The 16,484-nt window shown below is 48.7% G+C and overlaps 1 protein-coding gene across 1 annotated transcript in view; it reads right to left on the reverse strand.

Annotated features, from left to right (window-relative positions):
• Window positions 1–16,484, reverse strand: part of LOC119386412 (GATOR complex protein MIOS) — a 727,447-nt gene that overhangs the window by 233,984 nt on the left and 476,979 nt on the right. The window contains exon 20 of the mRNA XM_037653722.2: window positions 10,460–10,629. Within this exon, the coding sequence (XP_037509650.1) occupies window positions 10,460–10,629 (170 nt within the window). The remainder of the gene's footprint in view (window positions 1–10,459; window positions 10,630–16,484) is intronic.

The following is a 16,484-nucleotide window of genomic DNA, read 5'->3' on the forward strand; positions in this document are numbered from 1 at the left end:
TGCTCATTGCTGCACTATCATCGGATTAGATTAAAACAAAAATTCCACAACCGCCATGCAACTTGAAATCAAGAAAAGGTCAGAAATTTAATATGAACGCTTACCAACTAGCCCGGATAAGCACTCTTTTGAACTTCATTTCTTGTACATCGGGCCCTTTTCCGTGTTTTAAACCCTATGCCGCTAACCTAGCTGTGTTGACATCCCTCATCGCCGTTTGTGTCGTGAGAGCCCGGAGTGCGTCGTGTAACGTCAAGCCTGGCACTTGTCCTACCGACGTTCAAGCACTCTGCGGTTGGATGCAGCCGACAATAGGGCAGTCGCGGCGTTTTTGTCGCATCCTCCGTTCGAAGTGGTGGCTCCAGGTGCGGTTCTATAAGGACTGTTTCGGTGCCCAGTGTGGAGGAACGAACCGCAAAGGGATAAGAAACAAGTCCTACAGAGATTGGAGCAGGACTGCCGACCAGGCAACCGAGGCCCTTTGGAGCCTTATCAGGCCGACGCTCCCGTCAAGGAAGAAGACATCGACAGCCCAGGGCAGTGGGGTGACCGTGGGTGATGTTCATTTGCCGGAGTGCTACCGCAACATTCTGCAACTGGGACCTAAACACTGCTTCGAGCCACGTGTGATGCAGTGGATAAGGTGGCCTTGGCTCGCGACGTCAGCCGTCAAGTACCGGAGGGTGAAAAGCAGCGCTGCATCAGTGAGTGTATGGACGCTGTCCAGAAGTGTGCAGGAAGGCCTGGCACGCAAAGGCAGCTACGATTGACTGATTTCCTTGTGCAGCATAACTTTAGATTGCTCACGACGGATAAGGAGGGTTTCTTTGTTGTTATATCCAGCAACGCATTTGGGCCGAAGGCCTTAGCAGCTGTGACAAAGAACTTTAGGGAATCTACTGCCAAACTGGCCCAAAGGAAGCGCGAAGCTGTAGTACTGCTGCAGGAATTAAATCTAGAAAAAACTGCGCAAGCAGTAAAAGAAGTCTAGCAGTCTGGAGCTTGAAGTTTTTTTCACGGCCAAAACGCACAAACTGGATCTCCCGTTTCGTGTCACAGAACGCAATACGTGGCAGCATTGTGTCTCAGGATACATCCAGAAGTGTCCTTCTTCACTGTATTCCTGACCCTTTCCTGATTTCAAGTTCCGTGGCGGTTGTGGAATTTTTGTTTGAATCTAATCCAATGAGTAGTGCAGCAATGAGCATAGATCTGGAAGACTTGTTCTACTCGCTTCAGCACAATCACCTCATGTCCGCTCTTCAGCAGTGTATCATAAATAATAATGATGAAGTGAGTTTCAGATCAAGTAGCGGGATTTCTGTTAAAAGCTTCCGGAACTTGTAGCTTTTTATTTAGGACTCTATGTACATTTCTTTTGACGGCAAATGCTTCTTGCAGAAGGCGGGAATTGGCACTGGATCCCGAGTTGCCCCCATGCTGAGTGACGTTTACTTAAGCAAGGTTGACCGAGCTGTTGAAAAAAGCATACAAATTTTAACAACAAAAGTGTTTCGGTATCTCGATGATACTTAATAATAATGAGCGACAGCCATCAGGACTCAACTGCTAGCAAGATTTTGTTGATTTTTGAAAATGAAGGGCTTGGCCTCAACTTCACGTCTGAGCGCATGAGCGAAGGGTGCATCCAGTTTCTGGACCTGCGCCTAAAGTTCTCTCCCACGCGTGTGTGTTGGCAGTACGCCCCAAGGTCAGTAAAACCGTTGCTGAATTACACCACGGGCCACACAAAGCTGGTAAAAAATGCCATAGTGATGTCATGTTTGCGCTCGGCGTTCACAAAATCCTGTCCTCACAAGATGTACGATAGCCTTAATTAGCAGGCTTCGAAATTGAGGAAGTCTTGCTTTCCAGAGGGAAGGCTTTCTTTCGCTGCAGAAAAGCTGGTGCAAGACATCAAGAAGGGAGGAACAAGGCCGGATGATGGGTGTGAGCGAGAGCAGCGTAAAAAAACGGCTGTCCTCCCCTACGTGCATGGCCTGACCCATTGCATGAAAAAGATCACCTCTCGCTGCAATGTTGATGTCGTCATTTCTGCCCCCAATAGGCTGGGAAACCTTCATGCGAGGCTTGACCAGCGCACTGCTAACAGGTCGAACACACGGGAAAGTGCATGTCAGATAAGACACGTAAACAAGTACATTCCTTGCTGTGCTTCCGCAGTGTACTCGATCCCACTTTTGTGTGACCGCGTGTATATAAGGCAGACGGGGCGCTGCATTAGTGTGTGACTACGTGAGCACAATAATCCTCTAAAAGGCCAAGCTAGCTCGCACCTACCGCTGCACTGTCGCGATTGTGGTTGTGTGCCTTTATTTCGTAACACGGCCATTTTGTATCGACACAGGGGACAGACGCAGCGGGAAATCGTAGAGGCTGCGCATATAAGCTGTCTGTTAGATGTGTGCGTCGCGCAGGCCTCGATCAGCTTAATTAAAAAAGAGATAGACTATCTGGGCATACGACGACAGTTACTACAGTTTCTGTTTGTTTGGTCTTTTTGTAATAAGTTTTTACCTTTGCGTCTCCTCATGTTGACGTGGCACGCAGCGATGTTATTTAAGCATGGGTTATGCGCAATAAATGTTGTAGTTAGCAGTCGGCGCTTGGCCTGTGTAGTATTTCTTCTTCTGTCTCTCGTTTTTTTTGCGCTGTAAATTTAATATGAACGCTTACCAACTAGCCCTGCTAAGCACTCTTCTGAACTACCATAGGTGCCTCGCCTGTGATTCTGATTGTTATTATGCATGACCGAATTTTGCTACATCTGTAATTTAAAAAATGAAAACATGGTTGATCCTTCCGTCACAGGAATCGGAATAACACGAAAGTAAAACATGCCCTTATTGAAGTAACTGAATGTTTACTGTACATTGATATAAGCGAGTTTGCACAATGTATATTGATGTCTGGCAGCTATAGCACAGTTTAACATGGACGCACCCACTTTGATGCTTGGTGGCACATCTCCATCCCGACGACTATCGTCCATGTTAAATGATTAAAGAAACCCTTGTGGTAGCTGCAGTAGTTAACGGTGAAAGCGTATCAGAGAACGAGGTGTGATAGCCAGGACAGCGTCGCATATTGGCCGCAGAACTTGGTCCCCATCCTTCGGCATGTTAAAATGTGACTGAACACGACGGCCGCACTAGAGGGAAACGCAAAGCGCGTTGTGCCGCCCCGGTGGATAGCGCACCAGGTACGCAGTGGATAGCGCGCCAGGCACCTGTTGTTGTGAACCGAGCGGTCGTGGGTTCGATGGCCATTGACGGAACTCTTTTTTTTGCCATCTGACCGTGTACACTTTTTCGACGTCATTTCCGTGACGGAAATACATCACTGAAACCTTGGTGGACCCCGGCATAAAACACTTTCGTGTTAATATGTCTTTCCAATGATTTGAAGCTCTGTTCTTCATTGTAATTCATACCTAGCTTACTTGCTTTTTCTTGTATGCAGTTTTTCTTCACTTCCGTTTTTACAAGACATTGGGACTGAGACAGCACCAGCTACACAAATACAGGTTATGTGCTGGCAGTTGAATTTGTGTCGCTGTAACATGAAACTATGCAGGACACACCAGTGTGAATTGTAAACCAGACCGATTCGCCCACCGACTCGCTGTATTTTGGGTCCCCTTATTCTTCTGCTCATGTACATGCGTGTGTTTGTGTGCGCGTATATGCATGTGAGCACAGACATGCTTACATACCATGCTGGCTGGTCGTTGAAATAAAGCATAAACCTGATATGTGTGAAATTACACGTGACAGTGCCTGTACCAAACCTGACCCCATTCACGCAGTGGCATTGGCAATAAATTTCTAGTGTCGCTGGCATGAGCAGCTACTTTGCACTGAAACTGGCGTGATGCTAGCAGCATCTAATGTAGAGCAATATGTTCTCCTGTACAAAGCGAGAAAATGTTTCTGCAAGTCTTGCATCATTTTTTAGGGGCGAAGCTCCTTAAAGTGGCACCCGTTCGTCCCTCGTAGTCATAGTGCGTAACCAGTCGTAATGCTAGTACCAGATCTTGACCTCCAAGGTGGTGCCGGTGGGAGATTTTTCCTGTGCGTTGTTGAACAATAAAAAATTCGCAGCGTGCGCGTTAACTAAAAGCTGAATTCTTCTGTCTCTCATTCCCCATTAGCAGCCATTGGCATGTTCCAGTAGGAAACGTTAGTAGAAGTAGAAGTGTAAGTGTTAGCTAAAAGCCGACTTCTTCTGTCTCTCATTCCCATTAGCAGCCATTGTTTACCTCCAAGGTAGTGCCTGGTGAGATTTCTCCTGTGCGTGATTAAACAATAAAAATTTTGTTCAAAACGCCGTTGATTGATGAAATAAACCAACGAAAGACGCCAGATGTTTTCTAAAAGCAAAACGAAAGAACGCCAGATGTTTCTAAAGCAAAACGAAAAGACGCCAGCTGCTTAACGAAAGACGCCAGATGTTTTCTAAAGCAATGGTTTTCTAAACAATGAAAATTCACAGCGTACATGTAAAATTAAAGTGAGCTACAAGTCGTCATAACTCTCATCGAACCTTTAGTATAAACGCGCCCGATCTCACGGCGGTGATGATGTACTGGGCAGAATTCACGGAAGATTCACGGTTTACCGATGAACCTCCGCAGCTTCGCCCACTCATCATCATTCACTCCGTGGATATGCTGTGAATTTTTTTTCTTCCGACTTGCGTGAACATTTGGAAGCTTCTGCAGCATCTCACAGAAGTAGTCCGCATTGATTGTTGGACCAACAGGCATGAATTCATACAACAATAACCCCTTCCTGTCCCAAAAGACGCTCGTCATCACTTTGCCAGCAGACAGTGTTTGTTTGAGCTTCCACGGATTCGGCGACCGTTTCCACTGATGGTATGGTTGCTTCACTTCCAGTGTCTTGTAGTGAACCCAAGTCTCGTCCCCAGTGACAGTAGAGTCCAAAAATTCCTCACCATTGGTTTCGTAGGCCCGAAGATATTCACGGGTCACTTCAACTAAAGCCCCTCTACTTGATAAAAGTACCACCATCTGCACTCCACTCCGTCGCCTCCTCTCCTGAGCGTCTTTTGCGTGCGACATCGGTACCCTCTCGAACGCGCCACGTGGACGCATGAAGCTTTCAGGTCGGTTGCGCGCTGCCAACGCCACATTAGCCACAGCCTCTCCGGTCCAGCCGTGGCTGCGTGCCATGCCTCGCATACGGCTGTGAGCATAAATCGGCAAACTCAAACATGAGTTGACTCATTCAGACAGAGATCCAGCCGTGAGTCTGAGTGAGTCTGGGTAAGTAATATCTTGGTAAGTTTGAGTCCGAGTGAGTTCGTTTGAGACAAATTTTAGTGAGTCTGAGTCCGAGTGAGTCCAGTTAAGAAAAATTTTGGTGAGTATGTGTTCGAGTGAGCCCTAAGCACAGTATATTTCTTGAGTGAGCCTGAGCTCAAAATCTTTTGCCGACCTATGGTGATAACTACTCAACTTCAGCATTACTATTAGCCTTATGACGACTCGCGTTATACTCACTTCTACTCACAGGTACTTCAACCCATACGCCATACGTGCATACGCCAGAGGCCTCCCCCTCTTCTCACAAAAAAAATTTAAAGGATGTTATTGATAAAAGTATCTCTTGTGAGACATATCTTTCAATGAAAATGTCCTTACTGAATTGCAATCACTGATAACTCATAAGTGAAGGTAAGAGATCAAAATGCGTATCGTAAAGCATCAATTATGCGAGATAATGACATTAAGGCGCATTGACATTCTGATCAAAAATGCTCATTATACGCTAACGGACTCATGGGTTGACCCACTCAGACTCAGATCAAGACACGAGTTTTGTGTTTGAGTGAGTCCGAGTGAGTAATATTTAGATGAGTCTAAGTCCGAGTGAGTCCGGTTGAGTAAAATTTTGGTGAGTGTGAGTTCGAGTGAATCCCTAAGGGCAAAATATATTCCATGAGTGAGTCTGAGTGAGCTCCACATGTTTTGCTGACCTATGGCTGTGTGTAATGATTCACTCTTCATTTCTGCGTTCATTCTCTCAGTTAGTGTGGGTGTGGGCACCATCTGATTCCTTACTTGCCGAGCAAATGACTGTCTGGTGCACAACAAATTACACAAAATATCGCGTGACAATTTGAGGAAGTAGTACACCACATATGTCCCACGGCAAAGCAAGACACCGGTCAAGAGTAAAAAAAAAGTCACAGTTTCGGAGCACACGTGCAGTCGTCTTCTCTTCTTGTGTCTCGTCCGTTTGCACTCAAATATATTTCAGAATGAACCAACGCGCCCAATGGTTATGGCAGCCAAACGCACAGCCACCCGGCATCGCGATAAAACGAGTGAGACGCACGCGTGCACTTCGCATACGGCGAACATGCAGCACATAGCACATTGGGGCTTCCAACATAGCGCCGAGAGGCGGAAGAAACAAAATACCAAGAAAAAAGGGTGTGCGCTATCACGTGACCGCAGCCGCCCTATCGGAGATGTGGAGAGGAGGAAGCGGCGTAGATCAAGAGAATGCTGTACTTTTCCAAAGGTAGAGGGGCTTTAGCTTCAACACGTTGCTGTTCGTTGTCTTTCGTAAACATTCTGGGAACCCACTTTGCACAAACCTTGGCATACCTTAGTCTCTCAAAAGTTCGTCAATGCAGGTCTTACTGACATCTGGGATCGTATGTCGTAGAACTACTGCAACGTTACGCTTTGGTCTTTTGGCACTGTTCCTTCCACTTTCGCAATCGTTTCGTCTGAAACCGATGGCCGTTCACAACAATGTTCCTCATGGACGTCTGTACATGCGTGTTTGAATTCTCTGCACCATTTGCACATGTGTTGTACGCTTACACACTTTTGCCCATAGTCTTTGCACAGTTGGGAATGCATGCGCAGCAGTGCAGTGTTTTTGCAAAAGAACAAAAAGAAAACGAATCACAGAGTGGGAAAAGCGAGTGGGAGCTCCATCTCAAACAACCAAGACGCAGACAGTATCCTGGAAGGCGACTGTGAGAGGGAGAACCAAGCTATGCGGCAGTGTCGCCGGATCCCACGTAACAGCGTTCCTTGCGACTACAGCTCCTTGGGAACCTTATTTTACGGACAACCCTCGCAAGTCAGCTTTATTTCTGAATTATTTCTAGCCTGCCAAATGTAAAAGCCGCCCAGCTGTATCCAACCACCCTGCACTCTGTGTATGTGCTTGCTGTGCATTTTTATACTGGGTGAGGTAGACACAGCAGAAAAACAAACTTGCTTTTACAAATACGATGTAATGGCCACTAAAAAGGCATGCAATGTAGAAGAATAAAACACAAATGCGAGGAAACATTGCTGTGTGTCTTTTTAGCAGCAATTATATGTCATATACAGCAAGTACGAGGGTGTAGGGGATGCAGCACTTGGACTAACGAACACGTCAAGCAACACTGTGCCAGCAGCCTGGCGTAGACATTGGTTATGTGAACCGAGCATTGGCGTTATTCACCGCTACTGAGGGCTGTGCATGTGGCTCATAAAGCAAGCGTGACGGAAGGCAAGCCTCCCTGAAAAAGAACACTCCTATTGTGTGGGGATGTAGAGAAACTCAACACAGTTGTTGTTGGCCACACTGTTATGAGCGACGATTTTCTTTCACTCCCAAATAAGCACGCATGCGCTTCACTCGGATGCTCAGTCTTGACTTTGCAGCCGTTCAGAATGGACCTCTCGTTGGATGTCGCCATTAGGTGCCAAGTTTGTGCAGTTTTTTTATTTTTGAACATAAAAGGCGCTAGACGAGCCGAAATTAACCACCCATTGACAGAAGCACATGGACAGTCGTGCATGCATGTCAAGTGGTGTAGAGTGTTTACAGTGGCATGTACTGAAATTCATGATAAGGAAAGGAGCAGCAGGCCATCAATTTCTGACGCGACAGTCGAAAGCAAATCATGCATGGGGAATTGGCCTGGATGCATTTTGGTTGTTGCGGTTTCCCAAAGCACCATCCGCCGAATTTGAGCGGAAAAGTTACAATATCTGAAGGTGTGTGTAAGGTGGGTCGGCTGGTAGATGCAAGGCAATTAATTGGGTTTTCCTGTGATTTTCTTCACCGCTACAGTCGACGTCCGATTTCCCGGATGCCCGAAATTCCGGACATGCCTGATTTCCCAGACTCATCTGTGGCACCGTCAAGTTCCCCGTAGAGTCAATGTATTAAAAAGTCCGAAATTCCGGACGCTTATAGCCTTCGCCATCCGATTTCCCGGACTTTTTACTGTTAACCGCCGACCCAAAGTCACCACCGACGCTGCCATTTTGGTTGTTTTCATTTTCATATCCTTGAACCCACCATACTCGCATCAGCAGCAACGCCGAACCGCGCCGCGGCTGCCGTAACCTCGAAAACGCACCACCGCACGTGTCAATCCGTTGCCAGCCGTAGCTTAGCCAAGCCAAACCTGTTCGTTCACGTGTTGTTTTGTCAGCTGTGCCAGCTCTGCGGTCGTGTCTGCGGTTGATCGTTTGCTGCTGCGCGCTACCTTCAGTGATCACGTTTCCCGACCTTCAGCATCCACCGAGTTCCTAGCTGTTTCGTGCTGCGCTTTTCGTCGAGCGGATTCGCCGTTTACAGCAATGGCACCGACTGCTCCTTCACGCTTCGTCCGCGCCTTCGAAGCGCACAAAGCCACCTCGTAGGCTCACGATGACGAACTGCCATCCGCGGACGTTGCCTTCGACGATCTGCGCGCTGGCGGCGTGTTGATTCCAGCCGAGATAACCCTTGAGGGCTTCGCCGACGCTGACAAAGACCTTGAGCTATGTGCGGAGTTGACCGATGACGAAATCATTCATCAAGTTACGGAGGATTCCGATGACTCCGACACCGAGAACGAAGAGCCAGCTCCTACACAGCCAACGAACACGGAGTTGACGCGAGCACTGATGACACTGTCATTGGTGTACAGCGGCAACATGACGTTGACTGAAATTGAGGCAGACATAATCGCGGGCAAGCGGACCGTGGAAAAGAAAATAAGCGACTTCTTTGCGCCCAAGTGCTGACCTATAAGGTAGTGCCGGCCACGTCCTATTTTTTTTTTTTTATAACGGTTCTTTTCAGAGCCACCTAAACAATGCATTGGCTGAATTGCTATGGGAATCTTGTACTCCGGCTGTGACCCTCTCCGTCAACGAAAAATACCTACCAAAAATGTGCGTTTTCACGTGCATTCGTTTTTCCGGACTGCCCGATTTTCCGGACATTTTCGCGGTCCCTTGAGGGTCCGGGAAATCGGACGTCGACTGTATACACACAAGGGAACTTCTTGGACTCTCAGGTGATGAAACCTGGACATTCCATCTCACACGAGACAAAACAGCAGCCATTAAAGTGGCAGCGTCTCTCTTTGCCCAAGCTTTGAAAATTCAAACAAATATAGTCTGCTGCTACAGTCATAGCAACTGTGTTTTGGGACTGGCAGGGGGCGCTGGCAGTTGATTTTCTGTCTGCGTTGATAATAACAACTAAGACTGATGGTCGCTTTGAAACACTGAAAAAAGTCAGAAAGGCAATTCACAAGTGTTGAGCAAGGGCATAAGCACTTTCCACAACAACATGCATCCACAAGTGGCCCATCAAACCGTCGATGGTTGGAATGTTATCACCCACCCGCCAGAGAGTCTGGACTCGGCACAGAGTGACAACCACCTTTTCCACGAGTTCAAGGAAGAGTCGCCAAAATGGCAGCTCTACTCCAATGACGAGGTGAAAGAGAAGATTCAACGCTTTTTGAAGGACATGGTGGCGAGCTGGTATGACATGAGCATTGTAAAACTGCCACATCGTTTACAGAAATGCATCGACCAAAATGGCTATTAATGTAGAAAAGCACATGCCTTTGTAACTAGCATGATAAATAAGCAGTTGTTTCAGCATTTAAAAATACAGGAGATCTTATTTTTACCCAACCAGGTCACAAATGAGTCCTTCTGAAGCCATTAGACATTCCTGCATACTCTCACCTTGCAGAAAATTTCCACAAATAGTACATACACAAGCCCAGTATATTCATGTTTGAAGGAACAATCATAATATAGGGCAATGAGTGAGACACTGATAGACTCAACAGTGTTACAGGCCCCATTATGAGCATATATTAAAATGGGCTAAAAGCAGACACTGACTGCAAAAGTGCAGCCATAGGCGTGTGCAGGGTTCCCCATCAGGGGGGGGGGGGTCGAAGGTTCATTGCCGCGTCACCCCTCCCTACTAAGTCAAAGTATGGGGCAGATTTTGCACCCCCCCTCTTAGGTGACTAAAGGGGTGGGGGGGGGGCTCAGCTCCCCACCTCCCCGTGTGCACGCCTATGAGTGCAGCCATTGTTGGAATGGCCTTTCTAGCGAGGATAACCAAAGCCCTTGTTTGTACAGGGATGCACTGACCAGCAGTTCAGTGTAGCTGTCGTCAGCGGCTGTGAGGAAGGCAAACATGGCCTGCAGGTAAGGGTCTCCCAGAGAGAGATGCAGAGAGTGCCACACTTCACGCCAGGACTCTCGTGTCTCTCGTGTGTAGCCAGACAGAGACAGCGCCACCAGTCCCAAGCTGGCTCCACCTGGATAGTCACAAAAGCACACGACAGTCGTCCTATGGACACAGGAACACTTGACTGGGAAAAGGGCGCAAAGCAGCCAGGACATATCCCCCAAGCAAAGGGAAACCCAGACTGTGAGAACTAGGAAGTGCCAATATTTCAACTTCTGAATAATTTTCGAACAGTGCCTGCTATTCGATTCGCACAGGAATTTGACTATTCAAAGTATTCGAACTTCTGGAAGATAAATACAGTCAACGTCCGATTTTTCGGACTCTTTAGGGACCGTGAAAACATCCGAAAAAACGAATTCGTGCTTTTTTATTCCGCTCAAGCGGTCAAATCGCCACAGCCCCGTCCGATATAGCTTTAATGGCTCCCAGCACACTTATCGGGCATTTCGGTGCGTGCCCAGGCTCTCACGAATACCGTTTGACATCTTGACCGCACAAAAAAGACGAGGAGAGAGGGAGGTACGACGACACCGCCCGTGTCGTACCTCCCTCTGTCGTCTTCTTTGTGCGGTCAAGATGTCAAACGGTAAGCACCAACTAGGCCAAACGCAAGTTCGCCTCTTGCGAATACATTCGGTACCTGCCGCGAACCCTGCTTAACTACAGTAGACTCTCAGTAAACGGAAATCTGTTAAACGGAACTGCTGCTTAAACGGAACAACTGCATCTAGTATAATTGGTTTCATACTTGGATTCTGCACTCCTCTTCATCTCTCAGTAAATGGAACTCCTGTTAAATGGAACACATTTTCTTGGTCCCTTCAGGTTCCGTTTAACGAGAGTCTACTGTACGTGCCAACGCTAATTGCAATAGCACCCTACCTATCTGCTTCCTTCTACTTATTTCGCGTATCTTTCTTTCGTAGCCCCTCCTGTATTGATGATTCGTGGAGAAGCCCTGGGAGCCAAGGTGCCTGCTTGGTGCTGCAGACACCGGGCGTGGCTACGGCTGTGTCGGCGTGCAGGACAGGGCCAACCGGTTCCCGATCGCCGCCACGACCTGGGATAGCGTAAGGCCGTGTTCTGTTCGAGGCCTAACATTCCACTGTCGGGACTTTCAGTGCAGTTTATGTGTGTTTAACTGCGTGCATGCTTGTCTTGCGTGATTGTCCCTAGTGTCCTTTTGTCTTGATAAATGTTGTTTCGAGCGCACTCATGCGTCTTCTTTTGTCCTTCATTCCATTAACCATGCACACGCAAACGTGACGAAAACTCTGTCGTTACAGCTGCCTTTCGGATTCTGCTACGACCGCAAACAGATTGGCTCACGAAAGCGCTGGTTAAACCTACGAGATGATAGTCGCAGCAGAGGTGGGGGCTTTAATTAATGCCATTTCGGACCTGAAATTTGGGCAGAAAGTCCAAAAAATCAGACGTCGAAGAGTTTCAGCGTCCAAAATTTCACATGTTCTTATGCCTTGACGTCTATGGGGCAGATTAGGAACTCCAGACTCGAAGGGAGCGCACCCTTGTCCACCACATTAGTTAATCCTCCACAGATGTTGAAGGATGAAGAGAGGTTGAGGAAATAGCGTCTTTTATTTCGCATGTAAAGTGTTGTTGACACCACACTGGTTGCACCAAATCATGTAAATAAACACAATTTGGCCTCTGCATTGCCTCATTTTCGATAAGACAACTAGGGAACACCATCCCTCCAGCGCTTCACCAACCTAGCCAAAACAAACGCTTTCATGTTGCTATCTCATAAGAATATGCTTTAGGGATCCTCTGCAACCTTTTTTCTGTAATTTCACTTAGAAGTACTAAAAAGTATTCAAGAAATATTTGACAAATATTCGAAAAATATTCGATTCGATTCCCACTCACAAACGACGTTGCCAGTTTTGGACGTGGAAACTCCCAGAGAATGTGGCCCTATTAGTAGAATACTTGCACGAGTTGGTCGTATTGTGGCGGGGTCGTGACGTCGACGAAGACCGCAGGCGACGTGTCCAAGATGAAACTCTTTATTTGGCCAAACTTGTGGCCGAGAAACAGAAAGTTAATTTACAGCAATACACACGGTATATGCACTGATAGCAGCGAACAGAGCTTCGGCTGTTGATCAACTGACAAGCGGTGAAGCGCGTCGGCATTTATGCATGTGCCAAAGAATATTCCAGCCTTATCGCTGGTTGTCACGCAGTCTCTAGAATAAGCTCGAATGTTTGCATCTTGTGCGCAATCTTAACAAAATGATCTACAATAATCGAGAAGCTTCTCGAACAATGAGGCGCGGTTTGCGCTGAGCGTTGGTGACAGTCTTTGTGGGCGAAAACCAAATACAGCAAAAGTGATAATAAGAAACGCACATGGCAATGCCCCCCTCTGAAAAAGCATCGTCCAAATGCTTAAAAACAGAACATTAATACATGCAATACTAAAGAAAACTAATAAAGCAAGCAAACATTAGAGTCCTCAGGTGCATTAACGAGCATAGCACGGTTTAAGGCGCACCACATGCACGACCTCGGGTTGAGCTAGGCGCCTCTGAGAGTTCGTGATGCCATCAGGGACAACCTCGTAGTCGAGTGCGCCGAGACATCGAAGTACTCTGTACGGTCCGAAGTATCGTCGAAGAAGCTTCTCGCTCAGTCCGCGCCGTCGTATTGGCGTCTGGACCCAGACACGGTAGCCGGGCTGGTACTCCACGAAGCGTCGTCGAAGATTGTAGCGACGGCTGTCTGTGTGCTGCTGGGTCTTGATGCGCAGGCGGGCGAGCTGTCGAGCTTCATCAGCACGTTGTAAGTAAGCGGCGGCATCGAGATTTCCTTCATCGGTGACGTTGGGTAGCATGGCGTCGAGCGTCGTCGCTGGGCTCCTTCCGTAGACCAACTTGTATGGCGTCATGTGCGTCGTTTCTTGGACGGCCGTGTTGTAAGCGAAGGTCACGTACGGAAGGACGGCATCCCACGTCTTGTGCTCAACGTCGACGTACATGGCCAGCATGTCGGCGATGGTCTTATTTAGACACTCGGTGAGGCCATTGGTCTGAGGGTGGTAGGCGGTGGTGCGGCGGTGGCTCGTCTCGCCGTATTTGAAGATCGCCTGAGTTAGGTCTGCAGTACCTCTGTCTTTGATGAGGACCTCTGGGGCGCCATGACGCAAGACGATGTTCTCCACGAAGAACTTGGCTACCTCGGCGGCACTGCCTTTGGGCAAGGCCTTTGTCTCAGCGTAGGAGGTGAGGTAGTCAGTTGCTACGATGATCCACTTGTTGCCGGAAGTCGAGGTCAGGAACGGCCCCAGTAGGTCCATCCCGATTTGCTGGAACGGCCGGTGAGGTGGTTCGATTGGCTGCAGAAGTCCCGCTGGCCTAGTCGGCGGTGTCTTCCGTCTCTGCCAATCTCGGCAAGTCTTAATGTAGTGGGCGACATCGGCAGCAGCAAGGCGTGGCCAGTAGTATTCTTCCTGTATCCTCGCGAGCCTCGCGAGCGTGCGGGAAAAGCCGAGGTGGCCAGCCGTCGAGTCGTCGTGCAGGGCCTGCAGAACTTCTGGTCGCAGTGCCGAAGGTACAATGATAAGGTAGTTGGCCCGGGCCGGAGAGAAGTTCTTCTTCACGAGGACGTCGTTTTTCAAGAAAAATGACGCCAATCCCCAATTGAATATTTTCGGAACAACGGCAGTTCTGCCCTTGAGGTATTCCACAAGGCCCCGGAGTTCCAGGTCGGCTTGTTGTTGTTCAGCGAAGTCGTCGGCACCTATGGTTCCCAAGAAGCAGTCATCATCGTGGTCGTCCTGCGGCAGTGCATCGACGGGGGCACGAGACAGGCAGTCGGCATGAGAGTGTTTTCTTCCGGACTTGTAAACGACGGTAATGTTCTTGAAATGCCTCGACTTACGCCGTTCCCCACTTGAACTCCACATCACTCTTCGTGAGGTGAGTTAGTGGCTCGGCGATCCGTGAAAATTCCTTGACGAAGCGTTTGTAATAGGCGCACAAGCCGAGAAATTGGCGTACGGCCTTCCTGTTGGTGGGCGGCGGGAAGGCAGCGATGGCAGCTGTTTTCCACAGGTTGGGGGCGAACTCCAGATTTGCTAATGACGTGGCCCAAGAACAGGAGCCCCTCGTACGTGAAGCAGCACTTTTCTGTCTGGCTTCAGGGTGAGTCCGGAGATCTTGATTGCTTGAAGTACAGCTTCAAGGTGCCGGAGGTGTTCGTCGAAGTTTGAGGCAAACACAACGACATCGTCCAAGTACACAAGGCACATCTGCCACTTAAAGCCAGCCAGCACTGTATACATAACGCGTTGGAAAGTCGCAGGTGCCGAGCAAAGACCAAAAGGCATGACCTTGAACTCGAACAGGCCGCCCAGTGTTATAAAGGCAGTCTTTTCTCGGTCTCTCTCGTCGACTTCGATTTGCCAGTAGCCGGTCTTGAGGTCCATCGACGAAAAGTACTTCGCATTGTGGAGTCGATCCAGGGCGTCGTCTATCCGTGGCAGAGGGTACACGTCCTTCTTTGTGACATTGTTCAGGCGACGATAATCGACACAGAAACGTAGGGTCCCATCCTTCTTCTTCACTAACACCAGGGGAGACGCCCACGGGCTGTTGGACGGCTGGATGATGTCGTCGCATAGCATTTCGTCGACTTGTTTCTTAACGGCCTCCCATTCCCGCCTCGAAACCTGGTAGGGACTCTGACGGAGTGGTCGAGCATTTTCTTCTGTTATAATGCGGTGCTTAGCAAGGGGCGTTTGTCAGACCCGCGATGACGACGAGAAACAGTCCTTGTATTCCTGCAGAAGGCATCGAAGCTGTTGCTGTTGGCGAGCGGGAAGACTTGGGTTTACGTCGAAGGGTCGCTCAGATATTGGGGTCGTCATCGTAGCTTCGTCAGAATCTGAAAAGGCAAACACATCGCTGACGGCCAAGATTTCTTCGATGTATGCAATCGTCGTGCCCCTGCTCAGGTGTCTGTATTCTTGGCTGAAGTTCGTTAGCATCAGGCTTCCTTTTCCTTCATGCAACCGAGCAATGCCCCTTGCGAAGCAAATGTGATAGTCTAGCAGCAAACGCTGATCGCTCTCAATGACATCGATGTCTTCAGCTTTTTCGGCGCTGACGGGAATTATGACGCTGGAGCAAAGAGCGGGGGGCGTTCCGTCGGGCTGCAGCAGCATAGTTCATTGCTTGCAGCTGCGGTGGTGCCGGCTGAGGAACACCCAATGAATGTTGGATTTGCTCGCATACAACGTCAGCAGTCGACGTCACTTCGGGCTGTGCAAAAGGTGCGAGCTTTCGCAGCTCCTCTCGCACGATGGCTCGGATCGTTTCACGCAGATCGTCGGAGCCGATGACTTGAACCACTGCGCTGTCTTCGATCAAGCGGCAGTTGAACTGGCAGGTTCGCATTTCCAGCGTCTTCTCGATGGTGGTTGCTTCTGAAGCTTGGATGCTGCTTGGTGGGTTCGGCATAAGTCCCGCAAAGAGCTCCTGCTTGACTCCTCGCATAAGGAAGCGAACTTTCTTGTTCTCCGGCATGGCAGGGTCAGCGTGGCGAAACAGTCTTTGCGGGCGAAAACCAAATACAGCAAAAATGATAATAAGAAACGCACGTGGCAGTATGTTATAACCAGGATAAAGAGATGCGTGGTGACGTGTTTAGCGTAGGTGCCCATTTGTAGTTGCCGCAATAGAATGGACAGGGCCTGGTCGAGTCTGGGGCGAGGCGAGAGGGTATTCCCGTTGCTGCATTTTATAGTGCTGAATATTACAGGTGAATTTGGCTAGTATATCCCCCACCTTCCCAACATTTTAGAACCATTCAATTTCCCAGCTCTGCTCGCAAGCCGGCACACGCAGCCAACAGGTGAACTGACGGCACGGCTGTTTTCAGTAGAGGAAATATGAGC

Source organism: Rhipicephalus sanguineus, chromosome 3 (genome assembly GCF_013339695.2).
Source record: "Rhipicephalus sanguineus isolate Rsan-2018 chromosome 3, BIME_Rsan_1.4, whole genome shotgun sequence".
Lineage (NCBI taxonomy): Eukaryota > Metazoa > Arthropoda > Arachnida > Ixodida > Ixodidae > Rhipicephalus > Rhipicephalus sanguineus.